At 44.6% G+C, this 27,388-nt stretch overlaps 1 protein-coding gene across 3 annotated transcripts in view; it reads left to right on the top strand.

The window, feature by feature from the left end:
- The window catches only part of RNF144A (ring finger protein 144A), a 93,981-nt gene extending 70,634 nt beyond the window's left edge, over positions 1 to 23,347 (top strand). For all 3 annotated transcript variants that reach the window (XM_015429043.1, XM_015429056.1, XM_015429048.1), the window contains exons 3-8: positions 3,276 to 3,380; positions 3,575 to 3,635; positions 15,753 to 15,960; positions 18,911 to 19,058; positions 20,850 to 20,939; positions 22,632 to 23,347. In XM_015429043.1, the coding sequence (XP_015284529.1) occupies positions 3,276 to 3,380; positions 3,575 to 3,635; positions 15,753 to 15,960; positions 18,911 to 19,058; positions 20,850 to 20,939; positions 22,632 to 22,763 (744 nt within the window). In that variant the 3' untranslated portion in view covers positions 22,764 to 23,347. The remainder of the gene's footprint in view (positions 1 to 3,275; positions 3,381 to 3,574; positions 3,636 to 15,752; positions 15,961 to 18,910; positions 19,059 to 20,849; positions 20,940 to 22,631) is intronic.
- Positions 23,348 to 27,388: the final 4,041 nt, after the last annotated feature.

Below are 27,388 nucleotides of genomic sequence, written 5' to 3'. Positions count from 1 at the left end.
TTAAAAAATTAATCATTCATAATTGTAAAGTAGACTCAGAGCTCAAAGAGCTCTATGAGCACTAAATGTTGTCATTAAAAATGTATACAGTGCCCTCTTAATTAAATATCCAGCATTTGAAATGGAGTACTAGTGCAGAATATATACTGTAGAGCCCTGCCATAGATGCCCATTATACCTCTTCAGTTGAACCTGCAATGCAGAATAGTGTGGCTGATTACAATTAACATAGTGTCTTCCTGAAGAAAGGTGTGGGGTTTTTGTTTTGTCTAGTGATTTCTGGAGAGGGGGGGTTTAAAGGTGGGGGTTTTTTGTTTTGTCTAGTGTTTTCGGGGGGGGGGGGTTCTTCATGATGCTTGCACATAGCTTCCCAGCCTGCCAGTGCTTTCCAGTTACTTCAGTGGAGGGTGCAGCTCTGCTTACAAAATGAGTGAATGTACGGAACAGCCTTCTCCATGAGCGCTGCCTGCGCACTGAAGCATAAATGGGCCACCTGAATACTTCAGTTTTCAGAACCTAGAATAAAACATGTAGTGTATTTAGATTGCTTTTAGGTTATTGGTGTGGGGTAATAACCTGCCTTATCTCCAAGGGATGCTCAAACTCTTCCTAATTTGTACCAAAGTATATTAACATGGTGCATGTATGCATCCTAAACTGCTTCTTCTAGTTTTCTGCTTACTGGTCAAAGCAGAGCATGGAGGTGACTTAGAAGCCTGACAAAGACCAGAATGCCTGTCGCTTTAAAAATATTCAAGTATATTGTGTTGGTAAAGGAAGTTGCCTCATTCTCTTAGAGCAAAGGAAATTCCTTGAAAGAAGAATGTCTCAAGAACTTGATTGCAATCCAGGGGCTCTGCTTTCACAATGGATGGGCTGAAAGCAAGTATTTATTAAGAAGTAGCATTTAGGGATAGCAGGCAGATGAGAAGTGGGTCACAGAATTGGGAGTGGGTTGTGTGTAACATGAAGTTTGTAATAAACTTAACATGAACAGTGTTTTCTGCTACTACTGATAAGTTCTTTAAAATTCTGCTTGTAAATCTTGCCTGAGTTTCTGAAAAGATGACTTGGGTTGCTAAGGTGCTGAGGGATTCCCAGAGGATTAAGATTTTATCCTGCATTTGTTTGTTTTTCAGACTCATTTTGTAGGGTATACTAGCAAGCTTTTGATTTGCACAAAGCTCTTCTTCAGGAAGGAATAGGAAAAGAGAAACTGGAGTAGGGTGGGCAAGGCTGATCCTGCCATAATTGTAGTGAGTAGGTTTGAAGGGGAGAGAGAGAGAAGTCTTGCAACATAGAGTGACGCAAGGGAAACTGACTCTAAAGTCCCAGTTGGAGCTGTCTTGAAGACACTCCTGTCCCATTGGAGTAGTAAAGAAAATGAGATATGGACATATACACAGAAAAAGGAAAAACAAGGAGTACCATTTGACGTGCATCCCTGCCAGGTGAAAGAGCTAAAGCAGAATACAGATTTATCCACGTAGGTAGTTTCATTTCTTGTTTAATCATCTTTTAGAATTGACCCTGAAATCTCAACTAAAAATACTAAATGTGTTATGGAAGAAATTGGGAGTGATGGTGAGGGGTGAAAAAAAGTTCTCAAAGTTGTTCTCAAACTTTAGCAACCTGGGGACACTTCGGGAGGGGCGGTGCACTTCCAAGCCTTTCCCTTCTCGCTCCCACCATTGACAGGCAGCCCCCTTCAAAAGTCATCCAGTGCATGGCCCATGAAGGCCTGTGTTCTCTAGTGAACTCAAAACTGCGCAGAGAAAGCCACATCAATGACATTTCAAAAGTAAGCGTAAGTAAAACCTTGTCCTTGTTTCAGAGAAGGCCCTGACCTCAATTCTAAGTTCTAATCAACCTCACCCCGATTAGAAGGGCCAAATGAACAAAGTGGAAAGGAGGCTGGGAAAACTTTCAGAGCTGCTTATAGAATTAGAAAAAGACAAGCATCACACAAACCTGAACTTCTATTAGACAATCAAAAATCACAATCACATATTACTGTCTGTGGATTTCTGATAAAACCCTTTCTGTTGGAAAACAGAGTAAGAAACCACTTCAGTTTTTTACCTGATGCTATTTTAGGACTGTACCTCCTTGGTATCACTCAGCCAATCATACTTCCTAGGGCTGAGCTTTTGAATCCCCATAATTAAGCAGCAATTGTTTTGGCTTATGCTCTCGGGTTATTTAGAAGTCCAGTCCTGTGGGCAGTAGCAGCTCTATAAGCTCCCACCCTTCAAAAGAGAGGGAAGCCAGTTCTGAGCCCTTCCCCTGATACAAAGCATCTCTGCTCTCACGTACCTAGAAAAATGGGTGAGGCTACATTTTAATGTTACCTAGATGATCACAAGAGCAGACCTCCTCGAGAACCTCCCAGATTCCAGGTGTCAAGAAATGCTGGTGTGGGAAGTTGCTTAAAACTTGGTATCAGTTGATAAATATATTAAAAAATTAATAAAATGTAAGTATACAAAATGGGAGGGTAGAGATCACCAGTGAGTGTGTATTAATTCTATGTGGGTGTGTTACCAGCATCTTTTCCAAAATAGCTTTCAGAATGTTTTTTCACTTGCATTTTTATGTAAACCACTTACTATAAAAGAAAATGCTCCATCGTTGTATGTTTGAAATTGGGAACAATATTTCTAAGAGCATCCTGCAGAGGACTATGGAAAAATCAGGGAATAAAGCTACTGCAGTTGTTTTCTTTTTGTTTTTTACTGTTAACTTTTTACACGTCTTGTAGTGCTCTCCGATCAAAGGCCAGGACTAAAAGAACGGTATAAACAGTTGTGGTTTTGTGACCAAGGGTTTGTTTCTTGAACAGGAACTCCTTTTCTGTTCACTCTCCCCCTTAAACATGTCAAACTGATTTTGAAACTGAGCTGATTAGTTGACATGGATATTCTGCTGTTGAAAGTCCCTCTTGGGCACATTCAAGCCTAAAGTCGTTGGGATCCCAACTAGCTTTCTTAGTTCTGTCACCATCACCCACCCACCCTGGTCAGTTTAGACATTGTCAGAACTTGGCTAATAAGTGCAAGTAAGTTTTATACAGGTTTTATAAGAGGCCTTCTTATAAAGAGGGTCCTCCTTACAGAAGGTCACAGCAGATTCTTCCATGAAAAAGGGAAGCAGAAATATAAGGCAGGTAGGCCCTTTACATCCTTGGCAGTTTAGCTGAGAAATCTAATAGCACTCTGAAATCATACTTAATTTACTGGATTATTTACAACACTTATGTTTGACTTTTTTTACAGTGCCTGAAGCAGTATGTAGAGCTTTTGATCAAGGAAGGTCTAGAAACTGCAATTAGCTGCCCTGATGCGGCCTGCCCAAAGCGAGGTCACCTACAAGAAAATGAAGTAGGTTTCTTAGTACAAGCAGCTTCTTACATAACAATCCTGGTATGTTATATCAGAGCCACTTGGGGGCAGGGGTGGGGAGAGAATGCTGTTGTGTCATTCTTGCACCAAATTCATTGTCTCTCTTTGTTAAGCAAGATTTTTGTTACGGCTGTTGTTAATCTGCTCCTTCTTTGTCTCCTCCTTTACAACAGATCGAGTGTATGGTTGCGTCAGAAATCATGCAGAGGTACAAGAAGTTACAGTTTGAAAGAGGTATGGTATTCAGGAGCAGACTTTATTACAGAACACTCACTGAGCCCTAAACTGTGGTCTGTTGCTATAATATGTTCAAGGGCTTTAAGTAAACACATTTGTCACAGAATCCCATTATGAGTGTGGACAGAAGGGGAGTATTTGATTTTAACTACCTTTTATGTTCATTCACAGACACAGGCCAGAAGCCAGCACAACGTTAGACGTATCGTATCAGTCAGAGTTTTTTTCTATCCCAACCTTTCTCCAAACAGCTCTGGATAGATTATGTGATTCTCCCCCTTACATTTTATACTTACAACAGCCCTGCATGGTACATTAGTCTGAGAGAGGATGATTTTTTAAGATCACCCAGTGAGCTTTATGTCTACATGATTAGAACCTGGGTCTCCTAAGTCATAGTCCAGCACTCTATAACAACTTTATAGAGTGTTTTATAACTCTGTTAAAAAAACTGCACCACACTTCTCCAGTTTAAGTCAATGAATTGTATGTAGGATTGTAACCTATTGCCCGCCTCCACATCACGACCCTGGTATTCCTTAGCAATCTCCCATCCAAATACTAGCCAGGGCCGACCCTGCTTAGCTTTCGAGATCTGACAAAATTGGGCTAGCTTGATCCCTAGCATTTCTAGGGATACAATGTTGTGTTAGTTTAATTCCAGTGTGTATCAGAGTGGTTTGTTCTATCCTGGAATCTCTGAAGCCGACTGAATTCCCACGAAAGGTCATGTAGGGCTCCGATCCAGCTATAACTAGAAGTGACCAAGTCCCACTGAAAATAACAGAAAGTAAGTTACTTGCAAGGAAACTTTGCCGTGGGGATCAGTTGTGCCTAACTTAAGCTGGGGCTTTTTATGCCTTGTTGAATTTTCAAAGAACTTTTTCTCATTTCCTAGGAAGAAATATTTCAGTAAACCTAGATAATTAAAAAAAAAAACCTTCTAGAAAAACAGAGCCTAAATGTTCAGATACAAGATTCTTCATTTAGATTCAAGTATAGTGGTTAATGCTTCCTGTATGCTCTGATGCTAAGGATGGTTGATGTTTCCATCTCCTTCAATTGCATGATTGTAGTTTTGACTTAAACACTCTTGTTGGCTGCTTTTTATGTTGCATTACCTGTTGGAATATCCAAGGTCTATTGTGTGTAGATAGAGAAGATGGCAAGAACATCCTGCAGGGGGCAGCAGAAGGGACAACAAATCTTGCTAAACTAGTTAGCATAGTGAGATTAGGGACTTCCTACTATTTTCAAAGAGTCTCTTTCCTGTCACCTGATTGGCTCAGTGCACCTGCTGAGCTTCTGTTCGTTACTGACTTCCTCCTAGCTAGCTAGACAGATTTCTCTTTCTCGCTCCTCTTTCTTACAAAGTTTGCTGTCTTCTTAAGAAACAGGCTTTAAACAGCTTGTGCTCCCTTTTACTGCATATCTACACTCTGCCAACATTACCAACATTCAGAATTTTGCTTTTGGTCTTCAGTGACAATCTTAGTGTTGCTTATGGAAATTCCCAAAGGCATCTCAGGCCATCCATAAAACTGGTGTCCATATTGCAGGTAGTTGATTTGAATATGGTGATCTTCTTCATGGTTTCTGTGCAGTCCCACGCTTGGGTTAGCAGCTACACATGAACCCAACCTCGGAGAATTATCAGAACTAGCCTCTAACATTTTTGGTGCACTTTTCTCCACGCTCTGTGGAGTAGGCGTTTACTGTGCATCCATGGAGCAGAGGAGAAAGCGCCCTCCTGCTCAGTTCCTTTTCAACAACCGCGTTGTCCGCACCTCGTTGTGTTCTCTCCTCATCCGAGCTCCTTGATATTTGTCCTCTACTGCCGCTTCGTCTTCTTTTACTTTTAATGTTTTCTCTTGGACTTCTATATATATTTTTTAAAGGATTACTTTTGAGTTTTCCCCCTCCCTCCCCCCTTCTTCCTTCGGGGGCACAGTGCATGGAAGGAACAGTTTTAAGATGCGTCGTGGTTGCTGGGCCAAACTACCATCATTTGACAGTCACGACTTATTTTGCTTTGGTAAGGAACATCAGGTAGAATCCTTTACCCACTGTGCTAAGTTTACTCCCAGGGCAGCATGACTTCACACATTCCTGCTGGAATTGTCTCTTTGTCCAGCAAGGTATTCAACTCTTCAGTTCCAGTCAACACTGCCTCCCCCACTATCGAGGGGAGATTCGGTGAAATTGGAGGACTTGGCCACTTCAGCTGCGAAGAAGCATAAAAAGGACAAATCATCCAAAGGGCCTCAGAACCGATCCCCTTGAACCCAAAGCTGAAGAAACCAAGGCATATCCCAAAATCAACATCTGTCAAGCCATTGGTCATCATAGGTCTTTCAACCTCAACAGCCCACTCAGCCAAATTATCTCTGTCTGACTGGCATGCCTCCGCAACTGTGGCCTCTACTCTGACCATCTTGACTGCCTTGACACCGATTGTCACTCCATTTGCCATGCTCAAAGAAGTACCTCTGGGCCAACATACCATCACCCACCATCAGGAGAGGCCCAGCCTGGAAACGTTCAGCTCCAAGCTTGATGGTTGGAATCAAGGGGACCCCACCATCCTGCTGACATCCAGGAAGTCTTTTCCAATACACGAACAGAGCGGTGGTCTCAGAGCCATTTTGGCTCCCATAGCACACACTACCACTGTGCCCGAAGCTTAAGATCATCTTCCCACCAAAGACATCATGGATGTGGCCATAGACACATTTGTTGGATTCAAGGTCCTCCTCCCGACACCGATCTCCATCTTGGTACTGACCACAACAAAACCAACATGCATGGATCCACTCGCCTTCGAGGTTCCCCCAGTGCTCCTACGGGACCTCTCACTATGGATCGCCGTACCATTGCCACTGTGCCATTTTATGGTTGTCTTGCTACGACTCCCTGCACCACCACTCTCTGATCTTTCGAACTACCCACCCGTTGGGTTCAAGAACTTCAAGCCACGATGCCAGCCATCTAGTAGAACAGCCATCTCTCTTGCACCACAATGACCTGACTGCAACCTTGGAGTCGAAACCCGCTCCTCGCAGCTCCCTCTCTCAGACCATTGATCCAATTCAGCTGCCAAACCTTCCCCCACTATCGGGGGATATACAGACCTCTTCTGAGTCATCTGACATCAGCACCGACAAGTTGGACTTGGACAAGGATGAGCCCATCCACACGTCCCCTGGGATCTGAAGTTGAAGTTGCCCACCAGGGATCCCTCTCACCATCAGACGGCTCAAAGTCATACCTGGAACTTACTTCATGTATGGCGAAGGCCTTGCAGGTACAAATGACCAGCAATATTCCCAAGGTCACCAACATAGTGCACAAACTAGTTCAATGTGAGTTGTCTCCAGTGGCTGTTCTCCCTATGCTCCCTGTGCAGTGAAGGAAGGTCTGAAGGAAGCATGGCAGCCTACAGTTTCCATCTTGCCAACCACTTTGTTCCGTTGATCAGGACTTGCCATCCTCCTCCCAGCAGACAGCCTCCTCTATGGTAGCAGAGACCTGTAGAGTGTCTAAGCAGCAGATAAACACCATTAAACATATGGTCACCTGCTCCTCTAAAACCTTAGCTACAGCCATTGCCCTGCATCATTATGTGTGGCTCAGATCTACATCACTTCAGCCTGACATCAAGGCCAAGGTGGAAGATCTACCTTTTGATGGGGAAGGCCTATTCCATGCGTCCACTGACGAAACTCTTACCACTATGGATGACAGGAGGAAGCAGGCAAGGAAACTTGGGGTCTGCCCAATGCCAGTTCAGACCAAAACACTGGAAAATGACCTACCCCAAACACCAGCATTCCCTTCAGGCACCAGACACTTGGAGGAAGAAGCCTATCCCTGCTAAACAATCATACCAGGCTACGTCTTATACACACTCCACCAGTATACCTGCACAAACTTCCAAGAGGTCTCTTTGACTCCCCCCATCACCATGAACTTGTCCTTCTGCCTCTCACCACCCCACCTGTGGGTACCAATCTCCACCCCCTAGCATCCATCAACCTCCAGGATTCCTATTTTCATGTGACCATCTGGCCACAACATCATTGCTACCTCCGCTTCATGGTGGGGTGCCATCATTATCCATATCCACCTTCTGGACAGGCTGGGCCTATGCATCAATCTGGCCAAGTCTTCTCTGCAGCATAATCAAATGCTCCAGTTCATTGGTGCCCAGCTCCATACCATCCATCAGCGGGCCTGCCTCCCTGTGGATAGGGCCTCCACCCTGCGAACGACGGCTCTAGAGTTCATGGCGAAATTAGCGAAATCTTCCATCCAACATCTCCTAGGTTGCATGGCCTCAACCACGTTTGTTGTCCCCTTTGCAAGACTACACATGAGACCACTCCAGCTGTGGTTCTTACATTACTTCAGTCCTCACTGTCAGCTACAATCGACCGTGCTGTCCGTCCCTCCAGATATCCTTTCCACACTTCTCTGGTGGATGTCAGTCAGCAACCTCTTGATAGGCATGCCATTCCGACAGCAGCTCCTGGAGGTTTTGCTCTCCACGAATGCCTCATTTTGGGGTTGGGGAGCCCATTTCGAGACTCTTTATGCACACAGGTGACAGTTTGCCATGGAGCAACATCTCCACATCAACTACCTCAAGTTGTTAGCAGTGCATTGGGTTCTGAGGTCTTTCCTACTATCCTTAGTGGGCCAAGTAGAGGAGGTTGCCACCTACAACGTGGCAACTGTGTACTATGTCAACAAACAGGGAGGCAACACTTTGGCCAAGCTCTGCAAGCAGGCAATAGCCCTTTGGCACTGGTGCAGGGAACATGACATCTTCCTGACTGTGGTTGACAAGCCAGGGGTTCAGAATGTTCAGGCGAACTTCCTCAGCAGGACAGTCTCAGATGAGAATGAATGGTCTCTCAATCGAAAGTACCTGAGTTCTGTCTTCAAAGCATTCGGCTGCCCACAGGTGGATGCCTTTGCCACCAAGGAGAACACCAAGTGCCATGCCTCCTACAGTAGGGGACCAGCAAACAATGGGCCATCCAAGGATGCATCAGTGGACAGGGAAACTTTTTTACCTGTTCCCCCCTACCCGTTAATACAGCGTGTCATCCAGAAGCTCATTCACAATCAGACCTCCAGTATCTTAGTGATGCCTTGGTGGCCCAGATGACCATCTGCTACACTTGATGCAGAATACATATCTTCAGTTTTCTCCAGTTCCTGACCTCCTATCGCAGCAGCATGGCAGGGTCTTGCGCCAGTGGACCATAGTTTTTTTTCCAGTTGACAGTGTGGAAAATAACTTCCCTAATCTTCTCACCACAGATGTACCACATCCTGCTAAATGCTGAGAAATTGGCCACTTGTCGGACTTACGAGGCCAAGTGGAAATGTTTCTCTTTTACGTGTCCACTCAACAGCTTGACCCTTGGAGGGTGCCACTACCTGATGTTCTATTGTATTTGTTGTCCCTACAAGAATCTGTACTTGGTTTTTCATCTCTAAAAGTTCACCTGGCAGCTATCTCTGCCAATCACAACCTGGCAGAAGGCGGCACTCTCTTCTCCCATTGGATGACCAAGGCTTTCCTCAACGGCATGTTGCTGCTCCATCCCCCTCAGAAACCCCTTGTTCCTGAGTAGAGTCTGTCTCTGGTTCTAGCCAAATTAATGGACAAACCATTTGAACCAGTGGCAACCACCACACTCCATCTCCTCGCCTGGAAGACAGCATTTCTGATCACGATCACATGAGCGAAGAGGGTCAGCGATCTCTGTGCTTTCTGGAGTGATGCCCCCATAACATCTTTCACAGGGACAAAGTTGAACTGCACCCTGACCAATCCTTTCTACCAAAGGTGGTTTCAAAATTCCACCTTCCACAGCCCACAGTGTTGCCTACCTTTTTTCCGGATCCGACAGATGAGGGCCAGGAGACACTACATTCTCTCGACATTCATAGAGGAGTCCTCTCTTTCTGCCTTGCTAGAACTCAACTATTCCAGAAAGACCCCCACCTCTTTGTGGCCTGTGGTAAGCCCAATAAAGGTCATAGGGTATTGCCCCAGAGGCTAGCAAGGTGGGTTACGTTTACCATCTCCTTGTGTTATAAACTGGCGAGACAACTGTTACCTACCCAGCTTTGAACCCATTCTCCAGTGGTCCGGAATGGAGCAGTCCTTACTTCTGAGAGTCTAGCTCTTCTTCAAGGTCAGGGTTTGCTACCTTTGTGATTCCTGAAGGGGAGGGGCTTATCTCCCAGAACTCCAGTTCTTAGTCCCTGCCCTGAGGTGCCGGACGCTATTGTCTGTACTCTAGTGAGTGCTGCGATTTCTGGCTAAGCTTCCTTTTTTTGTTTTTTCCTTCTTTGGACATTCATCTGACCCCTTTGGGATTGCTCTCCTCCTGGCCAGGGCAGCTCACAGAGGAACGTTGACGGGTTCTCCCTTCCCCCCTTTCCCCTCCATGCCCCTACCGTGTTCCAGCAGTCTGAGGGAATAGGAGCAGCAGCTGGAAGTCTTCCTTGGCCCCTGCTTCCTTCAACAAGCCTCACCTGCGGGGATCTCCAGCCCTCAGGCTGGATCTGAGCGATGGTGGTTCAGCTCAGGGAGCCCAGTACAGACAGAAGGCAGCTTCCTTTTCCCCACTGGAGCACCTCAAATGTGGTCTTTTACCGGGATCCAAAAGGGGGCCAGCCAGCAGCTACAGTCAGTCTCCAGCTGGCTCCAAATGTTGGTCAGACATCGCCACCTGCTGCTGAATCCCACTAAGTCCTGTTGGTTTCCGTTTTTGGAAGTGGGTGAGTTAGAAAGCGGAGGAGGGGAGCCCCAACAGAAGGACATTTTCACCTTAGCTTCTGCCCTTCAAGCAGGACATGGTTGCCAAGGTGGGACTTTTCTATTCTCAGCCCCCAGAGGGTGTGGTGTCAGGCATTGTTCTTCTGAATTCCCCTGCAGGTGCCCCCAATTCAGGGTCCCAACAGGAAAACCCAGTGGAGGGAGCTCCCACCCTGGATCTCTCAGGCAACAATACTAAGGCTAATCTTCTGGACTGTATCAGGGGGAGATGAGAAAGGAGTTTTGGGAGTTCATGAAGCTAGTTCCCAGGCCCCCCAGCAAGCAAGGGAGATCCCACACTTCCAGCATGTCTTCTAGAAGTAAGAGGGAAAACAGATCCCCTCCTTCTTACAAGAAAAAAAAGGCTGGATGGGTCCCCCAGCCGTTCCAGGGAACCCAGTCCATTGATGGGGTCCTGCTCTGGGAACTCAGTAGTCTCAGATGCCTCCTTCACTAAGAAGAAAGGAGAGCTCTCCGAGGAGGAGGAAGAACCCACTGCAACCACTATGCAGACACAACTTTTTCCTTAGGAGTTCTATAGCAAGCTGTTGCCTAAAGAGGAAGAAAAAGAGAGATTGGATTTATATCCCGCCCTTCACTACCCAAGGGAGTCTCAGAGTGGCTTACAAACTCCTTTCCCTTCCCCTCCCCACAACAGACACCCTGTGAGATAGGTGGGGCTGAGAGAGCTCTGACACCTAAGGTGTTGTGGGCCCTTAAAATCCCTTATAGCAACAAGGAAAAGGTGGACCCAGACCCAGATTTTCTGGATGGCTCCTTCTGAGCTCTGCCCAAGGCTGGGGGGGCCCTTTGGGAGTTCCCTTTCCTTCTGTGTTTAATGCTGTGGTCAACTCCGAGTGGGAAGTCCCTGTCAAGCCAAAGGCTAACCACAAATTATTTCTAAGTTTTATTCTTTAGTTCCCGAGGCAGCCAAGAAATGTAAGCTTCCACTAGTCGATGATCTTGTGTCATCTGTGCTCCACCTCTGTGCTCCCGATGGAATCTGATGGTTTCCCAAGAATCTTTGTGAGAAGTGCATTGAACAAGCTCTACACAAGGACTTTGAAGCCTCTTCCACATCTCTGAAAGCCTCCACCGCCTACTCTCTCTTCACCAGGGCAGCTTATACCTGGGCTTCCTATCTGGAAGCAGCAGATAGTGATGTTCCCAAGGCATTCAAGGACGAGCTGGAGATCACCCTGGCCACAGCCACTGCAGCTGATGGTTCCTTGGATGCTATACAGCTGTCCGCCAGAGCCATGGCCTCAAGCGTCACAGCTGGGTGCAACACCTGGCTACAGAACTGGGAGGTGGATAAATACCTTGTGGAAGACAAAGATAAGAAGCCCTACCTTCCAGGAGGAAGAATGGTAAAGGTAGGAGACGCTTTCATTCCTTTTGAGGATCCAAGTGATCACCAGCCCCTTCAGGAACCAGTTCTTCCAGGCCCTTCAAGGGTAGGTGGCAACTAAAACAGCAGAGTTCCAACAGAGCAGCCAACTACAACAAAGCAGATCAGCACAACAAGGGTTCCAAGAAGACTCCCTCCTCCTGACTATCAAGGATCTTCGGTCTCCCAAGGAATCGGGGCAGGGGGTGGCTGGGGATGGTTTGCAGCTTGATGGGAACTCTCCATCTCAGACACAGTCACCTATGGCTATTTGCCAGAATTCAGCATGACATTGGGCAACCATTTTCTTCAGGTCCCCAGGAAATATTCTGAGCAGAAGCATCTCCTTCTCCTGCAAGCACCTGCTGGACATCGATGTGACAGAGCCAGTGCCCAAGGCACAGTGGACATTGGGGGGGGTTACTCTGTTCTTTTTCTGTCCCAAAGAAAAATGGGGACATCAGAGCTATCCTGGACCTCAAATAGTTGAACAGGAGGATAGGAAAGAAGAAATTAAAGATGGAGACCGTGAGATCCATCATGGCCTCCATTCAAAAGGGAAACTTCTTGGCTTCTCTAGACCTCTCCGAAGCCTATCTTCATATACCCATTCGAGAAGCCTATTGGAGGTTCTTGAGGTTTACCTACAATGGGAAACACTTCCAGTATCAGGCCCTTCCATTTGGTTGTGAAGACAGCTCCACAGGTTTTCACCAAAGTCCTGGTCATGCTCGTGGCATACCTGAGGACTCAGGGCGTGGTGATGTTTCCATTTTTAGATGACATCCTAGTAAAAGCCCCATCTTTCCAGCAGGGAATAGAAGATGTGAACAGGACATTCTCCTGCCTCCAGGAACATGGGTTTGTGATAAAAATGGAGCAACTTGATCTTGACGCAGTCAATCTTATACCTCAATGTTCGAATAGATACAATTAGGACAAAATCTTCCTGTCCCCAGAGCGACAGCAGAAACTGCATTTAACCTTTCAACAGGTGATCAAGAGCTCCAGGGTGGACCTGATGCTGTTAGCAAGGCTCCTTGGGATGATGGTATTCTTCCAGGATGTGCTCCAGTGGGCCAGGTTGCATGCCTGCCCCCCTGCAGAGGTTCTTCCTTCCTTTTCAGGATTTGATTGCCAACCGTCAGTCTAAACTCCTTTGGCTCCCCAGCTCTCTCCATCAGGAGTTCAATTGGTGGTTGACGCCCTCAAGGTTCCTGGAAGGGAGTCCCTTCAGGGAACCAAGGAGAGTCAGGATAACCATGGATGCCAGCATCACCAGCTAGGGAGCCTATGCCCAGGGGAGGACGGCTCAGGGGGTTTGGTCCCTGGACGAGTCCCTTCTGTGCATAAACTTATTGGGGCTGAGGGCAATAAGGGTTGGTTTCCTGACCTTCCAAGATCTCCTCTCAGGTCAACATGTCATAGTGCACACAGACTACATGACGGCCAAGGCCTAAGTAAATCGGCAAGGCAGCACCAGGCATCAGGCTCTTCATCAGTAGGTGCAGTCCTTATTTCATTGGGCAGAAATTCATCTGAAGTCAGTCAAGGCAGTGCATGTCGCAGGACAGAACAACTTTCTGGCGGACTGTCTGAGCCAATACAAGAAAGGAGAATTAACAGTACAGAATAATATAAAATACAATAACTACAGTTCACTAAAATTTACTTTACGGTGCTCCAAAATTAGTTAACTATAAAATTAAAGATGGGGTTCTAAAGATACTAACAACAAGCAACAATAATAACCATAAATATAGCAGCAACAATATACGTCCATACAGTGTTGTCCTCTGCCAGGCACGTCTCGCACCCCCAATAGTCCCCGCTCTGGGGGTGGTCAATTTGCGGGACCAATAAGGGGGGCGTAGATAGAAGGATAGTAACGATGGCAACATGATGATGTAGGCGTAATGATGGTGGCGGTGGCGGCTCCTACTCAAAGGCCTGGTGGAAGAGTTCCGTTTTACAGGCCCTGCAGAACTGCAACAAGTCCCACAGGGCCCAGATCTCTTCTGGGAGCTCATTCCACCAGGTCTCTTAAAAAAGAGACTTGTTAGTTATTGTTCTACAGTTATTGTTTTTTCCATTTGGACTGGCTGAGTTGGCACTCGAGATCAGTCAGAGTGGATGTTGAACAGAGCAGTAATTCTTCAGGGCTGCCTAAGATTCGGAAGAACAGAAGTGGATCTCTTCACCACAGAGCAGAACTACCAACTTCCAGAGTTCATGACAAGAGCAAACTGCACTGGGGCCATTGGAGTGGATGCCCTCAGCTGGGACTGGCCAAATCAGCTGCCATACACGTTCCCCATAATTCAGCTGGTGCAAAGACTGATCCAAAGGATAATCAAGCTAGGTGTGGAAGTGGTTCTAGTGGTGGTGCCATGGAGGCCTTGGTTTCAGGATCTGCTTTCTTCCCAGAACACCTGGAGGCTTCCCCTGAGGGAGAACCTTCTTCTACAGAGGAGTATGCAACATCCATGACCAGGAATGCTAAATCTCACAGCTTGGAGGTTTAGTGGTCACTCCTCACAAAGATAGGGTACTCAGAGGGAGTGGTTTCCACCATGTTAGCTTCTAGCCAAGGCCCCACTAACAGGGTCTATAATCGCACATGGCAGATGTTTCAGGCCTGGTGTAAGGAGGGGGTTAGGAAGTGACTGCTTCCTTCTTCCAACCCTGTCTTTAAGTTTTTGTTTCTCTCATGGGTTGAACGGTTGTAGTTATTAGTTAGGGTTTTCCTTCCTAACAGAGTGTCTCTGTTTGAGTTGTTGTTGTTCCTAAAAGACAGAGAATCGAGGCTTGTCAACAGACTGGAGTTCTGGGAGATAAGCCCCTCCCCTTCAGGAATAGCAAAGATAGCGAGCCTGCCCTTGAAGCTAGACTGCCAGAAGCAAAGGACTGCCCCATTCCTGGACCACTGAGAAAGGAAGAGTCATAGTAAGTGAGAAAACTTTCCATTCCATGAGAGCTGTGTCAGCCTGTGCCGCTTTCCTGGGAGGTGTGCCCCAGATGACATCTGCAATGCAGCTGCATGGTCCTCTCCATCGACCTTTGTGTTGCACTACGCTCTGAATGTCAGAGCTCGTTGGGATGCCTTGTTTGGCCAGACTGTTGAAGGCCATCATCCATTAACCTTCATTTTGCTTCTGGTCTTCAGGTAGATCTGAAACAGGTAAAGGGACCTTGGGGCTAACTGTCTTAACCTGGCTGCCAGCACCCTCCATCCTGTTTGGCTTAAGCTCGCTAATCACCCAACTGTGGGACTGCCCAGAGACCAAGAAGAAGATAAACAGGTTGCTTACCTGTAACAGATGATCTTCGAGTGGTCATCTGTGCAGTCACACCCACCCATCCTTCCCCACTACTGGCATCTCTCGGTCACTTACCTGAAGTTGATGGGACTTACCGGTGGCAGTCTGAAGGAACTGAGTGGGAGGGCACTTTCTCCTCTGCTCCAGGTATGCACAATCAGTGCCTGCTCCCCAGAGTGCAAGAGAAAAGCATGTAAAAAATGTTAGATATTCTCCGCAGTCGAGTTCGTGCGCAGGCGCTAACCCAAGTGTGTGACTGCTCAGATGACCACTCAAAGATCATCAGTTACAGGTAAGCAACCTGTTTTTATGACGCCTGTGTGGGAGGGTGGAAAGAAACCTGGCCAGAAACCCAATGTGATACATATTCCCTGCTCCTTTGCTTTTCCATATAAAACCAACTAGAATTTCCACATCTTTCAGAGGTGTACTTGCACTTCCACACACATTCTGCAATGGCCAAAGCTGCTTAGACTATGGCCTTGGCTATACTGAGGTATCTAGTGAGGTACCAAGCAATCCTGTATGCATGTTATGATTCAAAAACAATTTTCATTTCCATACAGAGGTGCTCCTGGACCCCTGTCGGACTTGGTGCCCATCATCATCCTGCCAAGCAGTTTGCCAACTTCAGGAATCAGGACCTCAGAATCCCCAGCTGGTACAATGCCAATCTTGTGACATAGAATTCTGTTCAGCATGCAAATCCAATTGGCATCCAGGGCAAGGTTGTCAAGAGAATATGCCAATCAGCTTCCTCCCAGGGGAGACAAGGTACAGGAATTACTAAGTAATGTAGGCCCAGTTCCTAGCATGCTGAATAGCAGCCTTCCCTCCAGCATTTGCTTGGGTGTGTCATTAGCAAAGTTTTATTTATAGCCATTTCCTCCCTTCCTCCCACCACTGCAGATAAGATTGGCTTGATTCTGAAGCCCCAACATAAGCTAGCATTTTCCCACGTTTGGGGAAGGAATAAGCCAGGGCTTGATATATTCTAGGAGCCAGAACATCTTGGTGCCTAGAAATTTCATTGGGATGCCAAGTATTTTCAACAGTCATTTATTTTAAGTGCCTCTTGGTGATTCTCAGAAGTACAAACCTTATTTAGATGATGGAGAAGGCTGGCTTTCTGTTACGTTGACAACCAGGTTTACCCCATATTTATACACTACAGCGCTTGTTATAGCGTTAAAAAACGACAAGAAATAGCACAGTTTAGGATTAGGTTTCACAAGAATTAAAAAGTATGGTAATTAAAATATTAAAAGCCTGAAGGCTGAAAAACAGATCTGGTTTCTAAATTTTTAAGGTGGCTCATAATGCCAAGGAAAACCTATCAGGGCCTGGAATAAGGTGTTGCCTTGCCATGCTGTTACCTTTTGTGATACTTTTACATTGTAATACCTGGTTTGCAGTGCCTCAAGAATAGCGTATGCCGTGTCTTTGCTCCATAATGGTGTCATTCAGTTTCACAAGAGGTTAGCTAAAGCATGGGAAGGAGCCTCAGCATTTCCACCTCCCATATGACTACAGCCTTCTGACTTTATCAAGCACTGTAAGAAAGAGTTGTGAAGCAGCAGATTCCATGCAACTAAAAAATGACGTCAGAAGGAGCCCAAACCAGCCTGTACGACTGACCTGTTTTTCACCTTGTATTGTACTGGTCCTCTGCACAGGGGGCCAGTGACAGTCTTGGAGCCAAATTAGTTGTTATTTTTTTAAGAGTCAGCTCACTCTCCCTGCAGCCACACAGCTTCAGGCTTGACTACAGCAAAGTGCTGCTCATAGTGCTCCCCATGAACACAGTTCAGCTAGTTCAGAATGCAAACGCTGTATTTGCATCGTGTCAGATAGGCAGGTGCACATCCAGACTGTTTTATGCCAGCCTCGCTGTCTGCATATGTCCTTCTGAGCTTAATTCACCTTCAGAGTCCTTCACAGCTACCTGTTCGAAGGTACATCTCTCCCCGTTGGTACTCAGTGGCTACCTTAGGACAGAATGCTATGTACTGTCAGTGTCCACCTCAGTCCAAAGTTGCAGTTGCAGTTGGAAGATGTGCAGTTGCAGTTGAAGATGTGCAGTTGCAGTTGAAGATGTGGGCTTTTTCTGTGGCAACTCCTATTTTATGATGCCGTTGTCCTGAAAAGATGAGGAGGACTGTTTTGTTTTGTTTTTTTCTTTCTCCAGGATAGGCTGCAAGGCATTTTTTATTTCACAAAGCATTTGGCGAGTGAATTGAGTCTGCTTGGACATTTTAAATTTGTTATAATTGTTCTATAATTGTATTTAACCATTTTAATCCTTCCTGTCAACCAAAAAACAAACTGGTAGCCAGGCCTGGTGACATATCAAAACAAATTAAAATTCCAGTGAAAAACATCAAATTATGAAAAAAACATTATGATAGGGTCAATCTAACCATGATCCAAGGAGCCTCCCTCCAACTTAGGTGGCTCTTCTTCCAGCTGAAGAACCCTAAGTTGGAAAAAGGCTTTCTATGCTGGAGGAATGCTTCAACTTTGCATTGGGGTAGTAGGGTAGGCGTAACATGCACCTCAGTAGCAGAGACATACAGGGAGAAAGAGAAAGGGAAAACTCACCGGGAAGCTTTGGAAAAGAAGCCTTTGCCTCATACCAGAAATAGGACTGCAGTGCTAGGTGGACATCCAGAGAGGGTGTTCCAAAGTTGGGGCTCCATGGAGTGCATCTGGTCACTGCGTAAAAAGGCTTCTGTAAAAAGGTGGAAGGCAACATGGCTTTGGACGATGATCTGAACTTCAGTCTGTTAGCCCTCATCTAGCCAGCTATGGGCTCCAGGTCATATCCACTGTCTGACTGGATCCCAGTTGATCCAGTAGTAGAGCTGGGTGACATCAGCATAGTGATTATGCTTTTCTCCAGGTGATCTCGTGTCTGTGGTTTAATATCAGGGGGCTTAATACTATGGGGGCAAGACTGATTCCTGTGGAAACCCACAGTATAAACGTCATGGGCTTAAAACAGGACCCCCTTAGGACTGCCTTCTGGAACCAGTTGGCCAACTAGGAGTGGGCCCACCAGAGCATGGTACCCTCCCTCCCACGTTCACATCTCAGCTTGTGGGTCCCAAAGGACACCATGGTCAATGCTCTTGAAACCAGCCAAAAGATCTAGGAGGAGGAGAAGAAGAAGAGATTGGATTTATACCCCGCCCTTCACTACCCAAAGGCGTCTCAGAGTGGATTACAAACTCCTTTCCCTTCCCCTCCCCACAACAGACACCCTGTGAGGTAGGTGGGGCCGAGAGAGCTCTTGACAGAAACTGCTCTTTTTCAAGAACAGCTCTTATCAGAAGGTCATCCAGCCAGGTGCAAGTGGAGGAGTGGGGAATCAAACCCAGTTCTCCCAGATTAGAGTCCACACACTTAACCACTACACCAAACTGGTAACGTTTTTCCTGTGTCTCCCCCAATATGTCTGATGTTATTTATTTGGAAAACGTATTTGCTGCCTCTCGTGATCTGCTCAAGGCAGCTCACAATAATCAAACAGAGCCAAGCAAACAATATAGGTCATCCTTCAGGGCGGCAAGCCAGTGTCTCTGCCAAAACCCAAGATTGCTCTCAGCATGGTATTTGTTTTTGATCCAGTTTTATGTGTTTTGATCATACTTTACATAACCTCTTTAAACACCGGGAAAGCAGTGTATATATAAATCAAGTACTGCCAAACTGTCTCTTCCAGCTCTGTTTTTAAAATGGAAGAAGATGATGCTCCAATCAAACGCTGCCCCAAATGCAAGGTTTATATTGAACGGGATGAAGGTTGTGCTCAGATGATGTGTAAAAACTGTAAACATGCCTTTTGCTGGTACTGTTTGGAATCGCTTGATGTGAGTATGCTTTGCGCAGCTGTGTTTGAGAGGGAAGAGATTATTGCACGTTATCCCAGTAATGGACAATAAATGCCCTTGCCAAGTGAACGCATTCTAAATTGCATGTTGATTGGATGGTTAAAAAGTATAAAGAACTTAACAAATGCCCCAAAGTTAACAAATGCCAGAAATCAGATTGCCTTAGCATAAGAACATAAGAACATAAGAGATGCCAATGTTGGATCAGGCCAAAGGCCCATCCAGTCCAACACTCTGTATCACACAGTGGCCAGAAATACCAGTGCCATCAGGAGGTCCAGCAGTGGGGCCAGGACATTAGAAGCCCTCCCGCTGTTGACCCCCCCCCCCAAGCACCAAGAAGACAGAGCATCACTTGCCCCAGAGTCCCTATCTATACCTTGTGGCTAATAGCCACTGATGGACCTCTGCTCCATATGCTTATCTAATTCCCTTTTGAAGCCGTCCATGCTAAACAAAAATGCTATGATGCAGACATGAGCGATTACACTTAAACTAATTGCTCACTACAGTAACATCACATGATCGGCAAAGGAAGGAAACATTATCACAAAAAAAATAAATAGATAAAAAATGTCATAGGTTATTCCAAAGGCGATGGTGTGGTTTCCTGGTCACACTGGGACAGAATGCCTCTCGCCTTAGTTTTGGCTGCCCCGTTCTCGACCCCTGGAGAATGAAAGATTCTCCCGTATGAAGCTCCCCATTCACTCCAGTCATCTTTGGAGGCCCCACTTCAGGGCACCCCTGCCATCTGAGCCTAGACAGGTGGCAGCATAAGAAAGGGCCTTCTTGGTCATGGCCCCAGAACTTTGGAACTCCCTCCCCAAGTCCCCCGTATTGTTGCCTTCTGCCAGCGAGTGAAGACTTTTGCGTTCAGTTAGGCATACCCCTATTAACTGTTGTTGGTCCTCTTCCCTGGTTTTGTGTTATATGTGTTTATATGTTTTTATAGAATGGTTTAAACGCTTTATATATACTTCCACATGAAATGCTGTTAATGTCTTTTAAATGTCTTAATGTTGAAATGTTCTGATGTTTGCCACCTTGGGGGACCTTATTTGGGAGGAAGGCAGCACAGAAATGTTTTAAATAAATAATGCGCCCATGCAGCTTTGCACATTCTGGTCCAGTATTCATGTCAGCTACCCACCCCCCACCCCGCCTCTAGTGTGTACTGAGATTAACGTGTATGCTGATGTTCATTCTCATGGGTTTTTCAGTGCAAGCGACTGATTTCCAAGCAAATCTTTTGACAAGGAGAAGCACTGAATAATGCTGAGTTCAGTGGCTGCGGCCAAAGCATGTATTTCTGTGAGCCACATCCCCGAGCTGCAGCCTGCCTCCTTGTGAATCAGCAGCCAACTCAGAGTGACGTCATTTCACCTTGCAAAGCCGTGCCAGGCCTTGTCACTCCAGCGTGGGAGGAGGATGCATCGTAGTGCCAAAAGTCGTTTCTCTCTACTTTTGGCACTTAGTGGCATCCACATCCCTCAATGACAGTCACCGTTTTCTAATAGTCTCCTATCTGCTTTTAGTATTCTGCTGAAAAACCAAAGGAAAATCCTGCGTCAGTCTTTTGTTGCAACCCTGGCAGGCATGTTGCAATCCTAACAGTACAACCCTAATATCAAGACCCTTCTGAACCCCTTGTCTTCAGTGCTTTCAGTATCTGTCATGTGACATTTTTGATGGTTTGTTTTGAAAAGGATAAGTTCCCAATCACCAGTTTCACCAGAAAGGTTTTCTATCTTCTCTCTTGGTTTTTAGGATGATTTTCTCCTTATACACTACGACAAAGGACCTTGTCGAAATAAGCTGGGTCATTCCAGGGCATCAGTGATTTGGCATAGAACACAGGTAGGTGCTAGATCTCTTGGATACCTTTCATTTGTTGCACAAAAGTTAATTGAGAAAAGCATGGGCCCAAGAAGAACAGACAGAGAGAAAATAGGAAGGGTTCCCCCCCCCCCCACGTTTTAATCAGAGAATAATTTTAACTGCTTCCTTCTGAGTAAATCTGATGAAAGTCTAAGGTGTGTGTGTGTGTGTGATAGGAACATGGATTCTATGTGAGGAGATATGCAAAGTCATTTATGTGTGCCTTTCAGGGAAAATAGAGGTGGCTATTTGATTGGCAGTGCTCTTGGGAATTTGTGAAAAACAGAGGCCTCAGTCACAGTAGTCTCCTGCAGCTATGCCAGCGTGTTGCTGGATCTTCGATGGGCAGAGAAAAGAGAGAGCAGTAACAGGATTTACAGACTAATCCTGAAAAAACTTGGCTAGATTGAGGTGGCCTGTAATGCAGATGTCTAACTATGTAAATTTACTATGCTTTCAGAGTTCTGACACTGGAGAGTATTAAACAAATTAACGCTAAAGAGAAACTGTACTGTAATTCTATAAACAGCATGATGTTGCAGTGGAGAACTTTGTTCCTAGTGCAAAAAAAAAGTACAGTTCAAAGAGAAAGCAGACATAAGCAGCTGTATTTTGCAGATCAAGTGGTGAAGCACATGGGGAATACTGTCTCAATTTTTTTTTATTTCTGTTCAATGATGATATTAAGAAATTGTGGATTTTTAAAAATCCTGCAATATTTTGTCTACTATTACATAATGGCGTAATGTATCCTTCAAAATTAATTTTGTTCAACAGCGCCACCTGCTGATAAGACACAGTAAAGAAAAGGTTAAGTCATAAAATCTGAAGCAAAATGCCAAAACTGATCACTGTTCTAGCAGCAAAATTGTACATGTCATAGATGTGATGGTGAAATAATTTAGTCCCCTCCCCCAGCCTTTAAAAATTATTAATCATATCTGGGCACATTATACCAAAATATAAGGATAGCCTCTCAGAATGCTGTCTCTATCTGTAGTGCTGCCCCTAAGGTGTAAAATTCTCTTACTTCTATGGGAGTTTGCATATTAATCAATCACACTTCACAGTACCTTCCATATAAGTGGTTCTTGGCAGTCTCGTAACTTGAAGACTTTAATGTTCCATTAAGGTAACCAGAAGTGACATTTAATAGTCTCTCCCCAAAACCCAGTTTGGGTGGCTCAGTCTTTGGCTCAGCCTTGTCTTCATCACTTGTTCAAGTATGCATGTCCCTGCACTAGCACACATGCCTACTATTCCTACTGCCTCTGTTGTCTTCTCTTTCTTTCTGTCTCTGCTCTCTCCCCCTTTGGCAAAGTTTAGATTGCAAATTCTTCAGAGGAGGGATCTGTCCATGTAATTGCCCTATTCTTATTTCTGGAGAGGGAATGCAGTAAGTCCTAGTTTCAGTCCTTGGTATCTTCACTGAAAAGAATCAGATAGGTGATGATGAGAAAGTCCTCTGCTTGAGAACCTATAGAGTTGCGTCCAATCAAAGTGGACAAGAATGACCTTGACAGACCACTTATCTGAATTCCTGTAAGGCAGCTTTGTGTGTGTGTGTGTGTGTGTAGTGCATTGAAACAGTTAACTTTTCTCCAGTCTCCCTTAAAGCAGTTTGAGAACATTGGTGATCTCACATCCTTTTCTATTGTATTTGCATTTCAGGTCGTGGGCATCTTTGCAGGCTTTGGTCTGTTGTTGTTAGTGGCCTCTCCTTTTCTTTTACTCGCCACGCCATTTGTTCTCTGCTGCAAGTGCAAATGTAATAAAGGTGACGATGACCCTCTACCAACTTAGATGGTGTGAAGATGGAACTGGTTCTTTGCAGTACGTCTCCCACCCCTTCTTGCACTTAACATTGAGTTTAGCGTTTTGGACCCAATTCTGACTCCAAGCAAGAGCTGAAGTGCCGTGATGCAGCAGCCACCGTAGCTGCTTTCTCTCAGTACCAAGAAGGTGTCTGGCGTTCCAGGTGTTCCAGTGTGTTTAGGGGCTGCCATAAAACAAGCTGGACATCAGAAATGTATGCATAGGTAACACAGGACATTTCTTGTTGGCCCTGAGGCTCCTTTTGCAGACGTGGAACTGAGTTGTCCTTATATTAAAGGGAAACTTTCCACATATCAGTTGCGTCAAACTGAGGTGTCTTACTGCTAAACCTATGTGTTTTCAGTACCACTTGCCATTTTAATATCAGTCCATTTTAGTATGACTTTAAGCATCTCTTTTTTTACAATTAGAAAATATCAGAAAATATCCAAACACAACAATAATGGCACCCCAGTAAGGTACTTAAAGACGATCCATTGCCTTTGGCTTGTCAAAGGCAAGAAATTGGATTGCTCCTGCTAACACGTTGGGGGATTGTGTGAGTTGTTTTGTGCAGATATACTTTAAATATATATATATATATATCATAGGTGTTTGGTTTTTTAATGTTGGAATTAATTACTCTTTTTCTGATTTCTTTTCCTGGATTTTTTTTTTCCTTTGCCGTTAGCTACCTTCTACATCAGTAGGGCTGCCTAACCTCCTGGTTCAGGGTGTCTTTTTCTGTACATACAAGAGAGCATTCTGTTGAAACCAAAAGAGATGTTCTCCTAAATATTGTGAAGATTCAAGGCATGACATATATCTGTCTTGATGACAGGTACTGATGTAAGTAAATTAAGGTCACAATCCTTCCCCACTCGGGCACAACTCTGTGCACAGGGAGGACCAATCATAGGGCTTAACTTCCTTCCTCTACCCAGCTGGCCTTTAACATGTGCACGTGCACACACACACACACACTAACCACTGCACAAAATGGGACATCTCTCAGCTATTCATGCTCTTCCCCAGTGTCCCAGTTCTCAAGTTACTTGAACCCCCCAGCAGGACTGTCTTGACATCCTGATCTTGGAGGTGGGGGGGTCATTAATGGGCCTCCTTAATGTCTGGAGCACACCAAACACCATCTGGGGGGGGGGAAGGGAGCTTTCTTGACCCTCGTGGCCGTCTAGCCCGGCAACGCTGAACTGTACTTGCAGAGGGAAGGATCGTGTTCCAGAGTTCTAAATTTATTGATATTACTGTCAGCAGCTGCATCCTATTAACTGAGTATGAAAACTTCTAAACTTTTTTTTGCTTCATCTAATAAAATGCCTGCAGTGATAACATGTAAAATCTGTTTAAACATTATAAATATTTAGTCCACTTTCAAACCAGTTATATCTCATGCTGTATGATACTGTGACAATTAAGTTTTTTTTTCTTGAAGAAATATCCATTTCCCATTTTAAATTTTGATTGTTTTGCTGCACTTCTCCAGAGGGGTGTCAGATATGGAAATCAACATACTGTTGATTTAAAATCATATCTGCTGTCTACTGGGGTAAAACTATGAACAACTGGCAGAAAGCGTGGTGGAAATAGAAAATCTTTAGTAGTGTGTCCCACTGCAGTGAACAAGACGAAACTTCAGGGCTATATGTATGTAGATGTTTTGATTGGACTGTTCCATGTTTCTAATACACACATGATTCTTATTTTCTCAGAGACTTGGTCCACTGACTACAATCGCAGTTGTGTTTTTTTAAACTAAAACACAAACAGTTTTCCAAGCAAGTGATTATCTGGATGCACCAGCAAAATAAAGCACAGCGTGTCTGCTCACAGTTAGACGGGCTGCTGCATCTTGATATAAACACTTTGTCCCCTTCTCTGCTTTTCCTATGATCAGCAGTACTAGCAAAGTCTCTTTTGACAAGTCTTCTTCCTTATCCTTTTTTTTAAAAAAAGAGGAATTGAGTAGACAAACATCAGCCAGCAGCAGAGAGGCGTGAGAACGTAGGATTCACTTCATTCTCTCCAGATGCACCAGTTTGTCCATTCTGATTTGCATGTGCAGAAAAACCTTCTAGGGCATTCTGTCAATCTGACAGCATCACATTTACAGCAAACTGAACCGTCTACTACCCATAAGCAAATGGCATTCGTGGAATCCTTTTCTCCTGTCAGATTGCAATTCTGGGTCCTTTATTTGGAAGATGAATTAGTGCCATACCATAGAGAACTCCATCAGAACTTTGGTATGCTTTAATTAGGGGGGAAAGGGGTTCTTAGTGATGTGCCACATTTTAAAATCACTTTTCTACATATCATATGTAACTCTTGAGTTTTAAGTTTGGGGCCTTGTCTTTCAACCAGTAATGGGCATTTGTTAGCAGCTAATTTAATCATTACATGTTCTGAGAATGGCAGTATTACACTGAAATGAAAGGGGTAATTAACACGATCTAATTTAAACGGCATTCTGAAGCCTCTGAGAGCACTGCATACGTTCACATTTTTGTTGCAGTTTGATTTGTTATCAGATGAAAACTGAATTTCAGCTCCTGATACCCTTTGTATTTTATTTCTGTACTGTTTCTTGCTTTGGTTACATTGCCTTAAATCCTCTTTTAATGGAGGGTTATATAATTTTTATATCTGTCGCAACCGACATCTCATCGTAAGGGCTGTTAGGTTTCTTTCCCAGCTGACCCTGGACTACTCATTTCTTCCCTCACTGAAAAGAAAAGGAAAACGTTTGGCTGTCGAACTGAGTTTTGAGCATCATCACATAGCAAGTCAGTGTATCGAACCTTAGTTTGCCCACATGTAAACAAATTGTATTTGGGGGAGGTGTTTTTGACTAATCATTCAGCCTTAGGGTAGTTACTTTCAACTTAAGCCCTTGCCCCATGAAAAACTCTCCTTGTTTGAAAGGCAATTTCGGATAACAGAGATCCCAGGAACAGTTTGGAACAGTTCTTTTTAAATACAGTGGTATTAATACGGTGGTGCCTGTGGTAGTTGGCACAAATATCTGTCTACCACGCTTCAGCGCATCACAAATCTTGCATGTGGACATAAACAGAAAAGGGTTTTTTTTTTAAAAAAATGTACTTTTTAAAGAGATATTTGGACATAAGGATAAATAAGTAGATTGTTTTTAAGGGAGTATATGAATTTTGACCAAGAGCTGGAGGTTGTGACTTGTAAACAAAGTCAGATATAGTACCATCAGTTTAATGGTCCACCATTCTTTTGTGTTTTGATTTCCAGATTGTTCAATTTGCTACGCGTGTGCGGTTCATCACAGTTTTCATTCCTGTCTCTCTCCACCCACCCTGCACCTTACTGGGTTCCAGGTGTACATGGGCATTGATTTTTTTTTTTCAATTTAAGTCCTAAAAGGGATCTTAACGCTAAGCTGAGATCATATCGAGACCCTTTCCATGTAGCCTTTTAGTCAGTATGCAGAAAGGAACTGTGCCTTGGTAACCTGTCAGAGAAAACACTGAACCGACACTGTGGCAAATCACAATGCACTGATTCCAGAATGTTAGAAATTTTAAAATTAATTAGGAAAGCATGTAGAACAGAGTGCAGTGGCAAACCAACCCATGGAAGACAGTGAAATGGGGAACATCTGTGCTGTTTCAAAAGTTTTCTTAGACTTACAAAGTTATCAACGGGAGGCCTTCTCCGTAATGTATCATGTATCAAATAATAGTTAAAAAGCACTCTACAAGCTAGTTTTAGAAAGCCAAGATGTGGTGAGTTTCCCTTTAAAGAATATACTGAAAATGACAAAAATTGGAGGTGTTCGTTGCTGCTGCTGCTGCTGGCATTAAAGATATCAAAGGCCTCCTTTCATGCTTACTTTCCAATGCCCTTGAACAGAGTGAAAGCCTACTGTTTCTATTCAAAGACATGGGGTGCTTCTTGCTTAGTTGTATATGTATCTCTTTAACAGAGTTACAGGAACGTTAGGTACAGGTTATCTGCTGTGTAACTGAACCTTCCTTGTTCATTTTACTATGGATATATTTTTAACCTTGTATAGAGCAGCATGGACGAATCATGCTTATGTATAAATGATGTATTTGACTAGTGTACAAAAAAAATTCTGTTTCTGTATTTGAAATGTAACTACATTTTTGTGCCACTAACACTGTGATGTATAAAAGAGCTATTGAATGCCTTTGAATGTTGTTTTGTACTTTGAACCATATTGAAGAGTTTTATTTGTAATTTCAATAGATATTTTAAATGAATCTGTCTCCTGTGATTATTGTGTGGCTGGTGTGTCGCCCCCCCCCCTTTAGTATTCTGACCAGCTAAAGGGTTTGTTCCTAAGTTGTTATTTTACACAACTTACACAACAAAGTGACTCCCCAAGACAGTGTAAAGTATGCTCCAGGCCAAACTCTTCCTATCCCTCCCTCCCACATTTTCTAAGGCAGCTAACAAGCAATTTTAATAATGCCAATATGATTAAAACAGTATGCCCATTGTAAAAAAAAGAAAGAAAGAAAGCACATTTCACTTTGTAGTCATGACAGTGATGAGAGGGGGATGAGTGAATTTACTAGAACAATAATCCTAGCCAT

The sequence above is a fragment of the Gekko japonicus genome, unplaced genomic scaffold (genome assembly GCF_001447785.1).
Source record: "Gekko japonicus isolate JY-2015 unplaced genomic scaffold, Gekko_japonicus_V1.1 scaffold732, whole genome shotgun sequence".
NCBI classification, from domain to species: Eukaryota; Metazoa; Chordata; class Lepidosauria; order Squamata; family Gekkonidae; genus Gekko; species Gekko japonicus.
The sequence above is the reverse complement of the archived record's forward strand: the minus strand, read 5'-3'. Positions and strand labels throughout refer to the sequence as shown.